The sequence below is a fragment of the Xenopus tropicalis genome, chromosome 4 (genome assembly GCF_000004195.4).
Source record: "Xenopus tropicalis strain Nigerian chromosome 4, UCB_Xtro_10.0, whole genome shotgun sequence".
Lineage (NCBI taxonomy): Eukaryota > Metazoa > Chordata > Amphibia > Anura > Pipidae > Xenopus > Xenopus tropicalis.
In genome coordinates this window covers 153,829,369-153,850,218 of record NC_030680.2, presented here as the reverse complement: position 1 = coordinate 153,850,218, position 20,850 = coordinate 153,829,369, and the positions used below count along the sequence as shown (strand labels likewise).

The following is a 20,850-nucleotide window of genomic DNA, read 5'->3' as shown; positions in this document are numbered from 1 at the left end:
AGGAACAGGAATCCCCTGGAGAGTAGGTGGAGTCACTTTACCCATGATTCTCAGGGGGAGGCACCATAGTTTTGATAACTAACCTTCCGGGGTCTCCATTATGTAAACATTAATATTCCAGAGCATCATGATTGGCAACACAAGCGCCATTTCCCATGACATCCCCGCCACCAACGGCTTCATATTTATTATTGATAAGGTAAGTACATTAACTGCCCCCCCTTATATATAGTGACCCCCCCCCTTAACTGCCCCTTCCCCAGTGTAACCAATCCCAACTGGGCCAGCCTTTCCCCATAACTGAGCCCATTCCCTTTATCAGCTTAGTCGCTCTTCCCTGTACTTTCTCTATTTCATTACTGCCCCCCATTATATATTTATATATAGTGACCCCCCCTTAACTGCCCCCCCCCCCCCCAGTGTAACCAATCCCAACTGGGCCAGCCTTTCCCCATAACTGAGCCCATTCCCTTTATCAGCTTAGTCGCTCTTCCCTGTACTTTCTCTATTTCATTACTGCCCCCCCTTATATATTTATATATAGTGACCCCCCCTTAACTGCCCCCCCCCCCCAGTGTAACCAATCCCAACTGGGCCAGCCTTTCCCCATAACTGAGCCCATTCCCTTTATCAGCTTAGTCGCTCTTCCCTGTACTTTCTCTATTTCATTACTGCCCCCCCTTATATATTTATATATAGTGCCCCCCCTTATATATTTATATATAGTGACCCCCCCCCTTAACTGCCCCCCCCCCCCCCAGTGTAACCAATCCCAACTGGGCCAGCCTTTCCCCATAACTGAGCCCATTCCCTTTATCAGCTTAGTCGCTCTTCCCTGTACTTTCTCTATTTCATTACTGCCCCCCCCTTATATATTTATATATAGTGACCCCCCCCCTTAACTGCCCCCCCAGTGTAACCAATCCCAACTGGGCCAGCCTTTCCCCATAACTGAGCCCATTCCCTTTATCAGCTTAGTCGCTCTTCCCTGTACTTTCTCTATTTCATTACTGCCCCCCCTTATATATTTATATATAGTGACCCCCCCCTTAACTGCCCCCCCCCCCAGTGTAACCAATCCCAACTGGGCCAGCCGTTCCCCATAACTGAGCCCATTCCCTTTATCAGCTTAGTCGCTCTTCCCTGTACTTTCTCTATTTCATTACTGCCCCCCCTTATATATTTATATATAGTGACCCCCCCCCTTAACTGCCCCCCCCCCCCCCAGTGTAACCAATCCCAACTGGGCCAGCCTTTCCCCATAACTGAGCCCATTCCCTTTATCAGCTTAGTCGCTCTTCCCTGTACTTTCTCTATTTCATTACTGCCCCCCCTTATATATTTATATATAGTGCCCCCCCCCCTTATATATTTATATATAGTGACCCCCCCCCCCCCCTTAACTGCCCCCCCCCCCCAGTGTAACCAATCCCAACTGGGCCAGCCTTTCCCCATAACTGAGCCCATTCCCCTTTATCAGCTTAGTCGCTCTTCCCTGTACTTTCTCTATTTCATTACTGCCCCCCCCCCCTTATATATTTATATAGAGTGACCCCCCTTAACTGCCCCCCCCCCCCCCCCAGTGTAACCAATCCCAACTGGGCCAGCCTATCCCCATAACTGAGCCCATTCCTTTATCAGCTTAGTCGCTCTTCCCTGTACTTTCTCTATTCATTACTGCCCCCCCTTATATATTTATATATAGTGACCCCCCCTTAACTGCCCCCCCCCCCCCAGTGTAACCAATCCCAACTGGGCCAGCCTTTCCCCATAACTGAGCCCATTCCCTTTATCAGCTTAGTCGCTCTTCCCTGTACTTTCTCTATTTCATTACTGCCCCCCCTTATATGTTTATATATAGTGACCCCCCTTAACTGCCCCCCCCCCCCCCCCCCCAGTGTAACCAATCCCAACTGGGCCAGCCTTTCCCCATAACTGAGCCCATTCCCTTTATCAGCTTAGTCGCTCTTCCCTGTACTTTCTCTATTTCATTACTGCCCCCCCTTATATATTTATATATAGTGACCCCCCCTTAACTGCCCCCCCCAGTGTAACCAATCCCAACTGGGCCAGCCTTTCCCCATAACTGAGCCCATTCCCTTTATCAGCTTAGTCGCTCTTCCTGTACTTTCTCTATTTCATTACTGCCCCCCCCCTTATATATTTATATATAGTGACCCCCCTTAACTGCCCCCCCCCCCCCCAGTGTAACCAATCCCCAACTGGGCCAGCCTTTCCCCATAACTGAGCCATTCCCTTTATCAGCTTAGTCGCTCTTCCCTGTACTTTCTCTATTTCATTACTGCCCCCCCTTATATATTTATATATAGTGCCCCCCTTATATATTTATATATAGTGACCCCCCCCTTAACTGCCCCCCCCCCCCCAGTGTAACCAATCCCAACTGGGCCAGCCTTTCCCCATAACTGAGCCCATTCCCTTTATCAGCTTAGTCGCTCTTCCCTGTACTTTCTCTATTTCATTACTGCCCCCCCTTATATATTTATATATAGTGACCCCCCTTAACTGCCCCCCCCCCCCGCCCCCCCCCAGTGTAACCAATCCCAACTGGGCCAGCCTTTCCCCATAACTGAGCCCATTCCTTTATCAGCTTAGTCGCTCTTCCCTGTACTTTCTCTATTTCATTACTGCCCCCCTTATATATTTATATATAGTGACCCCCCCCTTAACTGCCCCCCCCAGTGTAACCAATCCCAACTGGGCCAGCCTTTCCCCATAACTGAGCCATTCCCTTTATCAGCTTAGTCGCTCTTCCCTGTACTTTCTCTATTTCATTACTGCCCCCCCTTATATATTTATATATAGTGACCCCCCCTTAACTGCCCCCCCCCCCCCCAGTGTAACCAATCCCAACTGGGCCAGCCTTTCCCATAACTGAGCCCATTCCCTTTATCAGCTTAGTCGCTCTTCCCTGTACTTTCTCTATTTCATTACTGCCCCCCTTATATATTTATATATAGTGCCCCCCCCTTATATATTTATATATAGTGACCCCCCCTTAACTGCCCCCCCCCCCCCCCCAGTGTAAACCAATCCCAACTGGGCCAGCCTTTCCCCATAACTGAGCCCATTCCCTTTATCAGCTTAGTCGCTCTTCCCTGTACTTTCTCTATTTCATTACTGCCCCCCCTTATATATTTATATATAGTGACCCCCCCCTTAACTGCCCCCCCCCCCCAGTGTAACCAATCCCAACTGGGCCAGCCTTTCCCCATAACTGAGCCCATTCCCTTTATCAGCTTAGTCGCTCTTCCCTGTACTTTCTCTATTTCATTACTGCCCCCCCCTTATATATTTATATATAGTGACCCCCCCTTAACTGCCCCCCCCCCCCCCAGTGTAACCAATCCCAACTGGGCCAGCCTTTCCCATAACTGAGCCCATTCCCTTTATCAGCTTAGTCGCTCTTCCCTGTACTTTTCTCTATTTCATTACTGCCCCCCCCCTTATATATTTATATATAGTGACCCCCCCCTTAACTGCCCCCCCCCCCCAGTGTAACCAATCCCAACTGGGCCAGCCTTTCCCCATAACTGAGCCCATTCCCTTTATCAGCTTAGTCGCTCTTCCCTGTACTTTCTCTATTTCATTACTGCCCCCCCTTATATATTTATATATAGTGCCCCCCCCCTTATATATTATATATAGTGACCCCCCCCCCCTTAACTGCCCCCCCCCCAGTGTAACCAATCCAACTGGGCCAGCCTTTCCCCCATAACTGAGCCCATTCCCTTTATCAGCTTAGTCGCTCTTCCCTGTACTTTCTCTATTTCATTACTGCCCCCCCTTATATATTTATATATAGTGACCCCCCCCTTACTGCCCCCCCCCCAGTGTAACCAATCCCAACTGGGCCAGCCTTTCCCCATAACTGAGCCCATTCCCTTTATCAGCTTAGTCGCTCTTCCCTGTACTTTCTCTATTTCATTACTGCCCCCCCTTATATATTTATATATAGTGACCCCCCCTTAACTGCCCCCCCCCCAGTGTAACCAATCCCAACTGGGCCAGCCTTTCCCCATAACTGAGCCCATTCCCTTTATCAGCTTAGTCGCTCTTCCCTGTACTTTCTCTATTTCATTACTGCCCCCCCTTATATATTTATATATAGTGACCCCCCCCTTAACTGCCCCTTCCCCAGTTTAACCAATCCCAACTGGGCCAGCCTTTCCCCATAACTGAGCCATTCCCTTTATCAGCTTAGTCGCTCTTCCCTGTACTTTCTCTATTTCATTACTGCCCCCCCTTATATATTTATATATAGTGACCCCCCCTTAACTGCCCCCCCCCCAGTGTACCAATCCCAACTGGGCCAGCCTTTCCCCATAACTGAGCCCATTCCCTTTATCAGCTTAGTCGCTCTTCCCTGTACTTTCTCTATTTCATTACTGCCCCCCCTTATATATTTATATATAGTGACCCCCCCCTTAACTGCCCCTTCCCCAGTTTAACCAATCCCAACTGGGCCAGCCCTTTCCCCATAACTGAGCCCATTCCCTTTATCAGCTTAGTCGCTCTTCCCTGTACTTTCTCTATTTCATTACTGCCCCCCCTTATATATTTATATATAGTGACCCCCCTTAACTGCCCCTTCCCCAGTGTAACCAATCCCCAACTGGGCCAGCCTTTCCCCATAACTGAGCCCATTCCCTTTATCAGCTTAGTCGCTCTTCCCTGTACTTTCTCTATTTCATTACTGCCCCCCCTTATATATTTATATATAGTGCCCCCCCCCTTAACTGCCCCCCCCCCCCCCAGTGTAACCAATCCCAACTGGGCCAGCCTTTCCCCATAACTGAGCCCATTCCCTTTATTCAGCTTAGTCGCTCTTCCCTGTACTTTCTCTATTTCATTACTGCCCCCCCTTATATATTTATATATAGTGACCCCCCCTTAACTGCCCCCCCCCCCCAGTGTAACCAATCCCAACTGGGCCAGCCTTTCCCCATAACTGAGCCCATTCCCTTTATCAGCTTAGTCGCTCTTCCCTGTACTTTCTCTATTTCATTACTGCCCCCCCTTATATATTTATATTTAATTTTAGGTGCTACTGCCCCCTGTAGGCAATATCCCCCCTGCTCTGCCTAAATTGGCACAGGTGTTGAAACATATTCCAGCATTTGCAAAGTTTGCAGAAGCATTACAGGTATTTGATTTTTATCAATCATATCAATGCCCTTAAAGTTTCTGTCCTGTATAATTCAGTGGCTGCTAATATCCTTATCATTTAGAGTAGGGGGTACATTATCCCTTATAATACATGAGTGATACTCAGAGTTCCCTGTATAACTCAGCCTGCAGCCTTGTGCCTTTATATGGGGGGCACAGAACCCCTCAGTGACTGCTAATATCCTTATCATTTACAGTAGGGGGTACAGTATCCCTTATAATACATGAGTGATACTCAGAGTTCCCTGTATAACTCAGCCTGCAGCCTTGTGCCTTTATATGGGGGGCACAGAACCCCTCAGTGACTGCTAATATCCTTATCAGTTACAGTAGGGGGTACATTATCCCTTATAATACATGAGTGATACTCAGAGTTCCCTGTATAACTCAGCCTGCAGCCTTGTGCCTTTATATGGGGGGCACAGAACCCCTCAGTGACTGCTAATATCCTTATCATTTACAGTAGGGGGTACAGTATCCCTTATAATACATGAGTGATACTCAGAGTTCCCTGTATAACTCAGCCTGCAGCCTTGTGCCTTTATATGGGGGGCACAGAACCCCTCAGTGACTGCTAATATCCTTATCATTTACAGTAGGGGGTACATTATCCCTTATAATACATGAGTGATACTCAGAGTTCCCTGTATAACTCAGCCTGCAGCCTTGTGCCTTTATATGGGGGGCACAGAACCCCTCAGTGACTGCTAATATCCTTATCATTTACAGTAGGGGGTACATTATCCCTTATAATACATGAGTGATACTCAGAGTTCCCTGTATAACTCAGCCTGCAGCCTTGTGCCTTTATATGGGGGGCACAGAACCCCTCAGTGACTGCTAATATCCTTATCATTTACAGTAGGGGGTACATTACCCCTTATAATACATGAGTGATACTCAGAGTTCCCTGTATAACTCAGCCTGCAGCCTTGTGCCTTTATATGGGGGGCACAGAACCCCTCAGTGACTGCTAATATCCTTATCATTTACAGTAGGGGGTACATTATCCCTTATAATGTGTATATAGTATATCTTGCTGTTGTTTCTCATGCAGAAATCGGGGCTGGTTCAGGAAATTGAATCATCGGGGGGAAAGTTCACCATCTTTGTTCCGGGGAATTGGGCAGTGGAGAAGTTCTGCAATGATTCCGGCATTGAGAGACTGGTAACGGCCCCGGGGCTGATTCTGACGGCAGACTGAGGGGAGATTCTGGGAGGGGGAAGCTACAGCAAGAGATTAGGGGGTTAATGGGGTACAATACAGCAAGAGATTAGGGGGTTAATGGGGTACAATACAGCAAGAGATTAGGGGGTTAATGGGGTACAATACAGCAAGAGATTAGGGGGTTAATGGGGTACAATACAGCAAGAGATTAGGGGGTTAATGGGGTACAATACAGCAAGAGATTAGGGGGTTAATGGGGTACAATACAGCAAGAGATTAGGGGGTTAATGGGGTACAATACAGCAAGAGATTAGGGGGTTAATGGGGGTACAATACAGCAAGAGATTAGGGGGTTAATGGGGTACAATACAGCAAGAGATTAGGGGGTTAATGGGGTACAATACAGCAAGAGATTAGGGGGTTAATGGGGTACAATACAGCAAGAGATTAGGGGGTTAATGGGGTACAATACAGCAAGAGATTAGGGGGTTAATGGGGCAGCAGAAATCAAGGGGCGCAGTTTGCTGCTAAGTAGAAAGTAAATACAGACATTCATTTCTTTTTTATGGAGAAACTTGATCCAAAAGAAATGTTAAAACTACAAGTTGGTCTTTTATACTTTTGGGATAGTCACCTGATCCTGCCTGTACCAATGGGAAGCTTTCCCATCTATTGGACCTGACAATGATTGGGGGGGGCAGTATAAGTTCTCCCCCAGCCCAGGGAAGAGTTGCCCCGCAGGTAGGTATCCGCCCTATTGGGTCACTATCCTGCGTTATAGAGTGTCGGGGGCTTCGCTCGGGGGGTTCCCTTGTACGTGGGGCAGCAGTGGGGGCTGGAGGGGCCTCTGGTTCTGACCCATAAAATACTGAACTTGTGTGTTTCCCACGTCCCAGGACAACAGCACAATCATAAAGTATCACATTGTCCTTGGGGAGAAGCTTTTCCCTGCGGCCTTGAAAAGTGGGGTCCACAAAGAATCCATGTTGGGCGTCTCCTTCCGACTGACCTTCTATCAGCAGAACAACCAGGTATTGGGGGGTCGGGCCCATGGGGGGTGCGGAACATTTCATTTGCTGCCCATGAGGGGGGGGCAGAAAGGGAATAAATGTTAGTAAATCTGAATATGAAGTTGCCCCTCCCTTTGCTGCTATAACTGCCCCTACTGTTGTGGGATGTTTTTCACTATGTGGCTGAATGGGAGCAACTCCCAGCACTAAGTGAGGTTGGGCAGTGATGTTGGGGGTCAGGCTCACAGTCGGGGTTCCATCCCACAGGGGTCAGTTGGGTTGCCCCTCCCCTTGCTGCTATAACTGCCCCTGCCCTTCTGGGAAGGTTCCCACTAGATGGTGGAACAGTGTTGCTGGGAGTTGCTCCCATTCAGCCACAAGGGCATTAGTGAGGTTGGGCAGTGATGTTGGGGATCAGGCTCACAGTCGGGGTTCCATCCCACAGGGGGCAGTTGGGTTGCCCCTCCCCTTGCTGCTATAACTGCCCCTGCCCTTCTGGGAAGGTTCCCACTAGATGGTGGAACAGTGTTGCTGGGAGTTGCTCCCATTCAGCCACAAGGGCATTAGTGAGGTTGGGCAGTGATGTTGGGGGTCAGGCTCACAGTCGGGGTTCCATCCCACAGGGGTCAGTTGGGTTGCCCCTCCCCTTGCTGCTATAACTGCCCCTGCCCTTCTGGGAAGGTTCCCACTAGATGGTGGAACAGTGTTGCTGGGAGTTGCTCCCATTCAGCCACAAGGGCATTAGTGAGGTTGGGCAGTGATGTTGGGGGTCAGGCTCACAGTCGGGGTTCCATCCCACAGGGGTCAGTTGGGTTGCCCCTCCCCTTGCTGCTATAACTGCCCCTGCCCTTCTGGGAAGGTTCCCACTAGATGGTGGAACAGTGTTGCTGGGAGTTGCTCCCATTCAGCCCCATTAGTGAGGTTGGGCAGTGATGTTGGGGATCAGCCTCACAGTCGGGGTTCCATTGGGTTTGGGTTCACGGGTGGGGCCCAATCCGACACTGATGGTAGGACCTGGCTACTGCATTACATTCTAGCCTTGTGGGCAGATGAAGAATTCCTGCCCCAGCGTGGGGCACAAGTGTTCCACTGAGGGCACGTGAGTGGGTTCTGGGTACAACTGGCCCATATATTGTGTTTGATAAGGGAACTCGGTATCAGTGAAATCGGGGCCGGCTCTAGATGTGGAGATGAGACTTCATCCATAGCAACCAGTCCTCTGCAGCGAGAATAAGAGGAGCAAAAGGCTGGTTGCTATGGGTTACATTATGTGCACTTTTTGCAACAGTGCTGGAAATTGGGGGGAGTTAGAAAACCAGTATCTCTGTCTCTTCTCAGACCTCCATCCATAACGTACCACTGGAGGGCCCCGTCTATGAGACCCAGAAGGGAATGCTGATAGGAATCTCCCAAGTTCTGCCGCTTCTGAGAAACCACTGTGACGTCACCAAAAGTCATGTGACCAAGGTAGGGAGGGGCTTGTATCTGTTTATCAGGGTTGGGGTGTAGCTGGGCTAGCGTATCAGGGTTGGGGTACAGCTGGGCTAGCGTATCAGGGTTGGGGTACAGCTGGGCTAGCGTATCAGGGTTGGGGTACAGCTGGGCTAGCGTATCAGGGTTGGGGTACAGCTGGGCTAGCGTATCAGGGTTGGGGTAGCTGGCTAGCGTATCAGGGTTGGGGTACAGCTGGGCTAGCGTATCAGGGTTGGGGTACAGCTGGGCTAGCGTATCAGGGTTGGTGTACAGCTGGGCTAGTGTATCAGGGTTGGGGTGCAGCTGGGCTAGTGTATCAGGGTTGGGGTGCAGCTGGGCTAGTGTATCAGGGTTCGGGTACAGCTGGGCTAGCGTATCAGGGTTGGGGTGCAGCTGGGCTAGCGTATCAGGGTTGGGGTGCAGCTGGGCTAGTGTATCAGGGTTGGGGTGCAGCTGGGCTAGTGTATCAGGGTTGGGGTGCAGCTGGGCTAGTGTATCAGGGTTGGGGTACAGCTGGGCTAGCGTATCAGGGTTGGGGTGCAGCTGGGCTAGCGTATCAGGGTTGGGGTGTAGCTGGGCTAGTGTATCAGGGTTCGGGTACAGCTGGGCTAGCGTATCAGGGTTGGGGTGCAGCTGGGCTAGCGTATCAGGGTTGGGGTGCAGCTGGGCTAGTGTATCAGGGTTGGGGTGTAGCTGGGCTAGTGTATCAGGGTTGGGGTGCAGCTGGGCTAGCGTATCAGGGTTGGGGTGTAGCTGGGCTAGTGTATCAGGGTTGGGGTGTAGCTGGGCTAGTGTATCAGGGTTGGGATGCAGCTGGGCTAGTGTATCAGGGTTGGGGTGTAGCTGGGCTAGTGTATCAGGGTTTGGGTGCAGCTGGGCTAGTGTATCAGGGTTGGGGTACAGCTGGGCTAGTGTATCAGGGTTTGGGTGCAGCTGGGCTAGTGTATCAGGGTTTGGGTGCAGCTGGGCTAGTGTATCAGGGTTGGGGTGCAGCTGGGCTAGTGTATCAGGGTTGGGGTGCAGCTGGGCTAGTGTATCAGGGTTGGGGTACAGCTGGGCTAGTGTATCAGGGTTGGGGTGTAGCTGGGCTAGTGTATCAGGGTTGGGGTGCAGCTGGGCTAGTGTATCAGGGTTGGGGTGCAGCTGGGCTAGTGTATTGGGGTTGGGGTACAGCTGGGCTAGTGTATTGGGGTTGGGGTACAGCTGGGCTAGTGTATCAGGGTTGGGGTGCAGCTGGGCTAGTGTATCAGGGTTGGGGTGCAGCTGGGCTAGTGTATTGGGGTTGGGGTACAGCTGGGCTAGTGTATCAGGGTTGGGGTGCAGCTGGGCTAGTGTATCAGGGTTGGGGTGCAGCTGGGCTAGTGTATCAGGGTTGGGGTGCAGCTGGGCTAGTGTATCAGGGTTGGGGTACAGCTGGGCTAGTGTATCAGAGATACAATGCTAACTGGCCAATAAAGGGATCCCCCCCCATTAATTTTTTACATTTCATAGAAACCCCATAAGCAATGAAGAGGGGGCCCACACACCCCCACTTTGCCTGTGGAGCCCAACTGCCAATCCCAATCAAGCTGATGGGTCCCATTCCAGTCTATGAGACTTGGTCCGAGGCTCAGAAGCAGGTTCTGGAGCAGCCAATGGAATAGATGGGGCGGGGCAAAGACACAGGACTAGAGGGGTAGGACGGGGGGGCCTGGGGCTCATTCCCAACCAATGTTCGAGCGGCACAATAACCCATGTGTCCCCCTTTCTGTTCCGCAGAGTCAGTGCGCCCCCTGTCTGCTGGGAATCTCCTGCCCCACTGGCAACACTATGGAGGTGAGGAGACCATGATGCCCCCATATTGGTACTGAGCAACAGGGAGCGGGCAGGAACCACAAGCCCCGGGGGCCCATCTTGTGGGTTCTACTCTGTTGCTCTAAGGGGCAAATAAATTTGCTTCTGTTAGATAAAGGGTTAAATTGTTCAGCCTGTAGAAACCTCTCTGCTCACAAACCCAGGGAGGGCCACAATGGGTTAATTGATTTGTTAGATCTTATAATATCCCTTCCAACTACCCCCGGCCACTTATTGGCATAACATACCTTACCCGCCCACTGATTGGCATATATAACATACTTTACCCGCCAATTGATCCTAGGGAAAGCTGGGGAAGCCAATGTGGGGGGGCACGGAGCCGCGGCCAGAAGGCTGTAGCAGGAAACAGCACCCTCCCCCATGGCACCCACCCGGGACTGGTTCCCTCCCCCATAGCACCCACCCCCGGGGCACCCACCCAGGACTGGTTCCCTCCCCCATGGCACCTACCCCCGGAGCACCCACCCAGGACTGGTTTCCTCCCCCATGGCACCCACCCCCGGGGCCTCACTGAGATACGGGAGAAGCTGTTTCTGGGGATCCCAGCTGTTCCCCAATATTCCCTGCTGAAAGCCGCCAGTTGGGACCTGCCCTGGGACTGACATTTTCCTCTGAATTCCATGAAATCTCCTAAAATTCCTCTGTTTGTTCCGCACAGGAATCCGAGGGGAATTGTAGATATTTCCGGGGGGGCAGTTACGTGTCCGGCTGCATCTTCCACTGTGTCAGATCCTATGTAGTAAGTGCTACTACTTCCCTCTGTGCAACTGTCATCTGTCCAACTGTCACCTCCTCTTATTGTATATAGTAAGTAACCCCCCCCCCATCTGCCCTCTACCCAACAGGGAGCTGGGGCAATAACTGCCAGGCAGCAGCAGGAAGGGCAAACGAGACTGTCCTGTATTAAATGGGGCAAAGATCTGTGGGGCAGGGGGTTTATTCTTCCACCTTACAGAGCCCTCATAATGCCCCATCTAGAATATGCCGGGCAGTTAGGGGCTCCAGTGCTCAAACGGGGTATTATTGTATTAGAGAGGGTCCAGAGAAGGGCAACTAAGCTGGTAAAGGGAATGGGCTCAGTTATGGGGAAAGGCTGGCCCAGTTGGGATTGGTTACACTGGGGGGGCAGTTAAGGGGGGGTCACTAAATATAAATATATAAGGGGGGGGCAGTAATGAAATAGAGAAAGTACAGGGAAGAGCGACTAAGCTGATAAAGGGAATGGGCTCAGTTATGGGGAAAGGCTGGCCCAGTTGGGATTGGTTACACTGGGGGGGGGGGGGCAGTTAAGGGGGGGGTCACTATATATAAATATATAAGGGGGGCAGTAATGAAATAGAGAAAGTACAGGGAAGAGCGACTCAGCTGATAAAGGGAATGGGCTCAGTTATGGGGAAAGGCTGGCCCAGTTGGGATTGGTTACACTGGGGGGGGGGGGCAGTTAAGGGGGGGTCACTATATATAAATATATAAGGGGGGCAGTAATGAAATAGAGAAAGTACAGGGAAGAGCGACTAAGCTGATAAAGGGAATGGGCTCAGTTATGGGGAAAGGCTGGCCCAGTTGGGATTGGTTACACTGGGGGGGGGGGGGGGGGGGCAGTTAAGGGGGGTCACTATATATAAATATATAAGGGGGGGGGCAGTAATGAAATAGAGAAAGTACAGGGAAGAGCGACTAAGCTGATAAAGGGAATGGGCTCAGTTATGGGGAAAGGCTGGCCCAGTTGGGATTGGTTACACTGGGGGGGGGGGCAGTTAAGGGGGGGTCACTATATATAAATATATAAGGGGGGGCCAGTAATGAAATAGAGAAAGTACAGGGAAGAGCGACTAAGCTGATAAAGGGAATGGGCTCAGTTATGGGGAAAGGCTGGCCCAGTTGGGATTGGTTACACTGGGGGGGGGGGGGCAGTTAAGGGGGGGGTCACTATATATAAATATATAAGGGGGGGCAGTAATGAAATAGAGAAAGTACAGGGAAGAGCGACTAAGCTGATAAAGGGAATGGGCTCAGTTATGGGGAAAGGCTGGCCCAGTTGGGATTGGTTACACTGGGGGGGGGGGGGCAGTTAAGGGGGGGGTCACTATATATAAATATATAAGGGGGGGCAGTAATGAAATAGAGAAAGTACAGGGAAGAGCGACTAAGCTGATAAAGGGAATGGGCTCAGTTATGGGGAAAGGCTGGCCCAGTTGGGATTGGTTACACTGGGGGGGGGGGGGGGGGCAGTTAAGGGGGGTCACTATATATAAATATATAAGGGGGGGGGCAGTAATGAAATAGAGAAAGTACAGGGAAGAGCGACTAAGCTGATAAAGGGAATGGGCTCAGTTATGGGGAAAGGCTGGCCCAGTTGGGATTGGTTACACTGGGGGGGGGGGGCAGTTAAGGGGGGGTCACTATATATAAATATATAAGGGGGGGCAGTAATGAAATAGAGAAAGTACAGGGAAGAGCGACTAAGCTGATAAAGGGAATGGGCTCAGTTATGGGGAAAGGCTGGCCCAGTTGGGATTGGTTACACTGGGGGGGGGGGGGGCAGTTAAGGGGGGGTCACTATATATAAATATATAAGGGGGGGCAGTAATGAAATAGAGAAAGTACAGGGAAGAGCGACTAAGCTGATAAAGGGAATGGGCTCAGTTATGGGGAAAGGCTGGCCCAGTTGGGATTGGTTACACTGGGGGGGGGGGGGCAGTTAAGGGGGGGGTCACTATATATAAATATATAAGGGGGGGCAGTAATGAAATAGAGAAAGTACAGGGAAGAGCGACTAAGCTGATAAAGGGAATGGGCTCAGTTATGGGGAAAGGCTGGCCCAGTTGGGATTGGTTACACTGGGGGGGGGCAGTTAAGGGGGGGTCACTATATATAAATATATAAGGGGGGGCAGTAATGAAATAGAGAAAGTACAGGGAAGAGCGACTAAGCTGATAAAGGGAATGGGCTCAGTTATGGGGAAAGGCTGGCCCAGTTGGGATTGGTTACACTGGGGGGGGGGGGGGCAGTTAAGGGGGGGTCACTATATATAAATATATAAGGGGGGGGCAGTAATGAAATAGAGAAAGTACAGGGAAGAGCGACTAAGCTGATAAAGGGAATGGGCTCAGTTATGGGGAAAGGCTGGCCCAGTTGGGATTGGTTACACTGGGGGGGGGGGGGGCAGTTAAGGGGGGGTCACTATATATAAATATATAAGGGGGGGGCAGTAATGAAATAGAGAAAGTACAGGGAAGAGCGACTAAGCTGATAAAGGGAATGGGCTCAGTTATGGGGAAAGGCTGGCCCAGTTGGGATTGGTTACACTGGGGGGGGGGGGGGGGGGGGCAGTTAAGGGGGGGTCACTATATATAAATATATAAGGGGGGGCAGTAATGAAATAGAGAAAGTACAGGGAAGAGCGACTAAGCTGATAAAGGGAATGGGCTCAGTTATGGGGAAAGGCTGGCCCAGTTGGGATTGGTTACACTGGGGGGGGGGCAGTTAAGGGGGGGTCACTATATATAAATATATAAGGGGGGGCAGTAATGAAATAGAGAAAGTACAGGGAAGAGCGACTAAGCTGATAAAGGGAATGGGCTCAGTTATGGGGAAAGGCTGGCCCAGTTGGGATTGGTTACACTGGGGAAGGGGCAGTTAAGGGGGGGTCACTATATATAAATATATAAGGGGGGGCAGTAATGAAATAGAGAAAGTACAGGGAAGAGCGACTAAGCTGATAAAGGGAATGGGCTCAGTTATGGGGAAAGGCTGGCCCAGTTGGGATTGGTTACACTGGGGGGGGGGGGGGCAGTTAAGGGGGGGGGTCACTATATATAAATATATAAGGGGGGGCAGTAATGAAATAGAGAAAGTACAGAGAAGAGCGACTAAGCTGATAAAGGGAATGGGCTCAGTTATGGGGAAAGGCTGGCCCAGTTGGGATTGGTTACACTGGGGGGGGGGAGGCAGTTAAGGGGGGGTCACTATATATAAATATATAAGGGGGGGGCAGTAATGAAATAGAGAAAGTACAGGGAAGAGCGACTAAGCTGATAAAGGGAATGGGCTCAGTTATGGGGAAAGGCTGGCCCAGTTGGGATTGGTTACACTGGGGGGGGGGCAGTTATGGGGGGGGGGTCACTATATATAAATATATAAGGGGGGGTAGGATCACTGATTGGCTAGGATATACCCTTTGCTTATGGATAGTAACCCTTTCCTTGCAGGTAGAAGACTGCTGTGAGGGTTACTATGGGCGCCAGTGTTTGCCCTGCCCGGGGGCAGCTGACGGCTTGTGCTCGGGGAATGGCGAGTGCCATGACGGTTGGGCTGGCAGTGGGGACTGTATCTGTCGGGAGGGGTTTCATGGAACTGCCTGTGAGACGTGCGAATCAGGAAGATACGGAACAGACTGCAAATCAGGTGATTTCCGAGAAATAAACTGCTCTCTCGCCGGATTCGCTGGGAAGCCCAATGTAAGATCTATAAGATAATTAGATACTAATTAATGAGTGTTTCATGGAAGGAATCAAAGGGCTCAAAAGGGCCCAATACAAACACTAGGGCGGCGCTACTTCCAATACCAAAAGCCTTTACGTAAAAAATCTATTGGTGTCGAGCAGCTTAAATATATCTATATCATCTATCTGTCTGTCATCTCTACATCTATCTATCTATCTATCTATCTATCTATCTATCTGTCTGTCTGTCATCTATCATCTATCTGTCTGTCATCTATCTATCTGTCTGTCTGTCTGTCTGTCATCTATCATCTATCTGTCTGTCATCTATCTATCTATCTGTCTGTCTGTCATCTATCTGTCTCTGTCTGTGTCTGTCTGTCATCTATCTATCTGTCATCTGTCTGTCTGTCATCTCTACATCTATCTATCTGTCTGTCATCTATCATCTGTCTGTCTGTCATCTATCTATCTATCTGTCTGTCTGTCATCTATCTATCTATCTGTCTGTCATCTGTCTGTCTATCTATCTCTATCTCTCCTATCTATCTATCTATCTATCTATCTATCTATCTATCTATCTATCTGTCTCTGTCTGTCCGTCTGTCATCTATATCTATAGATCTATCTGTCATCTATCTGTCTGTCATCTGTCTATATATCATCTGTCTGTCTGTCTGTCTGTCTATCTATCTATCTATCTAATTGGTGATTTATTCAGGAAGAAAAGAATAAAATAAACAGAAAAAAAGCAATGAATAAAGAACATGACACAGGGCCCTATTGGTTTTATCACTGAACAGATATTTGTTCTGCAATGACGGCGCAGCCATAAAGCGAGTCCAACAGTCTCTTGCCCTTTGTACCTAAACACTGACCCACACTGATTCTCTTCCCCCAGACTGCGAGTGTATCCATGGGCGCTGCAACGATGGGTTAAATGGGGACGGCACGTGCCAGTGTGACAAGGGGTGGGCCGGCTATACCTGCGAGAGGAGTAAGTTGCCCCTGTGCTAAGCTTAACATTCGTCCCCGTCTCACGGGGACAGGCCCCGTTTCAAAACCCCTTGCCCCGTAGAAAATTGTCCCATAAAGTGTCCCCATTATTTGGAATAAACGTTAAAAATTGCTGTGTGATGCTAGCAGCATCCCCGTGTAAAAACAAACCCTTAAGGAAAGGGTTACAGGAAACGGCACAAAAATGAGGGAATGTAAGGAAAGGGTTACAGGAAATGGCACAAAAATGAGGGAATGGAAGGAAAGGGTTACAGGAAACGGCACAAAAATGAGGGAATGGAAGGAAAGGGTTACAGGAAACAGCACAAAAATGAGGGAATGGAAGGAAAGGGTTACAGGAAACGGCACAAAAATGAGGGAATGGAAGGAAAGGGTTACAGGAAACAGCACAAATGAGGGAATGGAAGGAAAGGGTTACAGGAAACAGCACAAATGAGGGAATGGAAGGAAAGGGTTACAGGAAACGGCACAAAAATGAGGGAATGGAAGGAAAGGGTTACAGGAAACAGCACAAAAATGAGGGAATGGAAGGAAAGGGTTACAGGAAACGGCACAAAAATGAGGGAATGGAAGGAAAGGGTTACAGGAAACAGCACAAAAATGAGGGAATGGAAGGAAAGGGTTACAGGAAACGGCACAAAAATGAGGGAATGGAAGGAAAGGGTTACAGGAAACAGCACAAATGAGGGAATGGAAGGAAAGGGTTACAGGAAACAGCACAAATGAGGGAATGGAAGGAAAGGGTTACAGGAAACAGCACAAAAATGAGGGAATGGAAGGAAAGGGTTACAGGAAACGGCACAAAAATGAGGGAATGGAAGGAAAGGGTTACAGGAAACAGCACAAATGAGGGAATGGAAGGAAAGGGTTACAGGAAACAGCACAAAAATGAGGGAATGTAAGGAAAGGGTTACAGGAAACGGCACAAAAATGAGGGAATGTAAGGAAAGGGTTACAGGAAACGGCACAAAAATGAGGGAATGGAAGGAAAGGGTTACAGGAAACAGCACAAAAATTAGGGAATGGAAGGAAAGGGTTACAGGAAACAGCACAAAAATTAGGGAATGGAAGGAAAGGGTTACAGGAAACAGCACAAAAATTAGGGAATGGAAGGAAAGGGTTACAGGAAACAACACAAATGAGGGAATGGAAGGAAAGGGTTACAGGAAATGGTGAACAAATCCCCCCCAATACAATCTTATTAACCCACATCTCCAACATACAGTCTGTTCTTGTTGTATAATATTATATTATATATTGTATGATACTATTCATCTGTTGTTATAGTAATAATAACCCTTATATCTCTTTCCTTTAGATATAACAAATGATAAATGCAATGGTACCTGCAGCCTCAATGCCAAGTGAGTCCTGTGCTCAGTACTAATGTATGTGTCATTGTGTTACCTTTCTACTTGGTTGTATGTAATGAAAGGGTTACAGGAAACAGCGCACTAATGAGGGGGTGTAAAGAAAGGGATACAGGAAAACACAAATGAAGAAATGTAAGGAAAGGGTTACAGGAAACAGCACACAGATGAGGGAATGTAAGTAAAGGGTTACAGAAAATGGAGCACAAATGAGGGAATGTAAGGAAAGGGTTACTGGAAACAGCACACAGATCAGGGAATGTAAGTAAAGGGTTACAGGAAATGGAGCACAAATGAGAGAAAGTAAGGAAAGGGTTACAGGAAACAGTGCACAAATGAGAGCATTTAATTAAAGGGTTACAGGATATGGAGCACAAATGAGGGAATGTAAGGAAAGGGTTACAGGAAACAGCACAAATGAGGGAATGGAAGGGAAAGGGTTACAGGAAACAGTGCACAAATGAGAGAATTCAATGAAAGGGTTACAGGATATGGAGTACAAATGAGGGAATGTAAGCAAAGGGTTACAGGAAATGAAGCAGAAATTATGGAGTGGAAGAAAAGGGTTACAGGAAACAGTGCACAAATGAGGGAATGTAAGGAAAGGGTTACAGGAAACAGCACAAATGAGGGAATGGAAGGAAAGGGTTACAGGAAATGGAGCACAACTGAGGGTATGTAAGGAAAGGGTTACAGGAAACAGTGCACAAATGAGGGAATGGAAGGAAAGGGTTACAGGAAATGGAGCACAAATGAGGGAATGGAAGGAAAGGGTTACAGGAAATGGAGCACAAACAATGGAATGTAAGGAAAGGGTTACAGGAAATGGAGCACAAATGAGGGAATTTAATGAAAGGGTTACAGGAAATGGAGCACAAATAATGGAATGTAAGGAAAGGGTTACAGGAAATGGAGCACAAATGAGGGAATGGAAGGAAAGGGTTACAGGAAATGGAGCACAAATGAGGGAATTTAATGAAAGGGTTACAGGAAATGGAGCACAAATGAGGGAATGTAAGGAAAGGGTTACAGGAAATGGAGCACAAATGAGGTAATGTAAGGAAAGGGTTACAGGAAATGGAGCACAAATGAGGGAATGTAAGGAAAGGGTTACAGGAAATGGAGCACAACTGAGGGAATGTAAGGAAAGGGTTACAGGAAATGGAGCACAAATGAGGGAATTTAATGAAAGGGTAACAGGATATGGAGCACAACTGAGGGAATGTAAGGAAAGGGTTACAGGAAATGGAGCACAAATGAGGGAATGTAAGGAAAGGGTTACAGGAAATGGAGCACAAATGAGGGAATGGAAGGAAAGGGTTACAGGAAATGGAGCACAAATGAGGGAATTTAATGAAAGGGTAACAGGAAATGGAGCACAACTGAGGGAATGTAAGGAAAGGGTTACAGGAAATGGAGCACAACTGAGGGAATGGAAGGAAAGGGTTACAGGAAATGAAGCAGAAATGATGGAGTGGAAGAAAAGGGTTACAGCAAACAGTGCACAAATGAAGTAATGTAAGGAAAGGGTTACAGGAAATGGAGCACAACTGAGGGAATGGAAGGACAGGGTTACAGGAAATGGAGCACAACTGAGGGAATGTAAGGAAAGGGTTACAGGAAACAGTGCACAAATGAGAGAAATTAAGGAAAGGGTTACAGGAAACAGTGCACAAATGAGAGTATTTAATGAAAGGGTTACAGGATATGGAGTACAAATGAGGGAATGTAAGGAAAGGGTTACAGGAAATGAAGCAGAAATGATGAAGTGGAAGAAAAGGGTTACAGGAAACAGTGCACAAATGAGGAAATGTAAGGAAAGGGTTACAGGAAATGGAGCACAACTGAGGGAATGGAAGGAAAGGATTACAGGAAATGGAGCACAACTGAGGGAATGTAAGGAAAGGGTTACAGGAAATGGAGCACAAATGAGGAAATGTAAGGAAAGGGTTACAGGAAATGGAGCACAAATGAGGGAATGTAAGGAAAGGGTTACAGGAAATGGAGCACAAATGAGGGAATGGAAGGAAAGGGTTACAGGAAATGGAGCACAACTGAGGGAATGTAAGGAAAGGATTACAGGAAATGGAGCACAAATAATGGAATGTAAGGAAAGGGTTACAGGAAATGGAGCACAACTAAGGGAATGTATGGAAAGGGTTACAGGAAATGGAGCACAAATGAGGGAATGTAAGGAAAGGGTTACAGGAAATGGAGCACAAATAATGGAATGTAAGGAAAGGGTTACAGGAAATGGAGCACAAATGAGGGAATGGAAGGAAAGGGTTACAAGAAATGGAGCACAAATGAGGGAATGGAAGGAAAGGGTTACAGGCAATGGAGCACAAATGAGGGAATGTAAGGAAAGGGTTACAGGAAATGGAGCACAACTGAGGGAATGGAAGGAAAGGGTTACAGGAAATGGAGCACAACTGAGGGAATGGAAGGAAAGGGTTACAGGAAATGGAGCACAAATAATGGAATGGAAGGAAAGGGTTACAGGAAATGGAGCACAAATGAGGGAATGGAAGGAAAGGGTTACAGGAAATGGAGCACAAATGAGGGAATGGAAGGAAAGGCTTACAGGAAATGGAGCACAAATGAGGGAATGGAAGGAAAGGGTTACAGGAAATGGAGCACAACTGAGGGAATGTAAGGAAAGGGTTATAGGAAACAGTGCACAAATGAGAGAAATTAAGGAAAGGGTTACAGGAAACAGTGCACAAATGAGAGAAATTAAGGAAAGGGTTACAGGAAACAGTGCACAAATGAGGGAATTTAATGAAAGGGTTACAGGATATGGAGTACAAATGAGGGAATGTAAGGAAAGGGTTACAGGAAATGAAGCAGAAATGATGGAGTGGAAGAAAAGGGTTACAGGAAACAGTGCACAAATGAGGAAATGTAAGGAAAGGGTTACAGGAAACAGCACAAATGAGGGAATGGAAGGAAAGGGTTACAGGAAATGGAGCACAAATGAGGGAATGGAAGGAAAGGGTTACAGGAAATGGAGCACAACTGAGGGAATCGAAGGAAAGGGTTACAGGAAATGGAGCACAACTGAGGGAATGTAAGGAAAGGGTTACAGGAAATGGAGCACAAATGAGGGAATGTAAGGAAAGGGTTACAGGAAATGGAGCACAAATGAGGGAATGTAAGGAAAGGGTTACAGGAAATGGAGCACAAATGAGGGAATGGAAGGAAAGGGTTACAGGAAATGGAGCACAACTGAGGGAATGTAAGGAAAGGATTACAGGAAATGGAGCACAAATAATGGAATGTAAGGAAAGGGTTACAGGAAATGGAGCACAACTAAGGGAATG

General features: G+C 48.5%; 1 protein-coding gene across 1 annotated transcript in view; it reads left to right on the top strand.

The window, feature by feature from the left end:
* Nucleotides 1–20,850, top strand: part of stab1 (stabilin 1) — a 153,678-nt gene that overhangs the window by 82,972 nt on the left and 49,856 nt on the right. Inside the window, 10 exon segments of the mRNA XM_031901368.1 lie at nt 122–199; nt 5,066–5,167; nt 6,248–6,358; nt 7,255–7,389; nt 8,707–8,835; nt 10,600–10,656; nt 11,354–11,434; nt 14,907–15,102; nt 16,042–16,137; nt 17,476–17,521. Of these exon segments, the coding sequence (XP_031757228.1) occupies nt 122–199; nt 5,066–5,167; nt 6,248–6,358; nt 7,255–7,389; nt 8,707–8,835; nt 10,600–10,656; nt 11,354–11,434; nt 14,907–15,102; nt 16,042–16,137; nt 17,476–17,521 (1,031 nt within the window).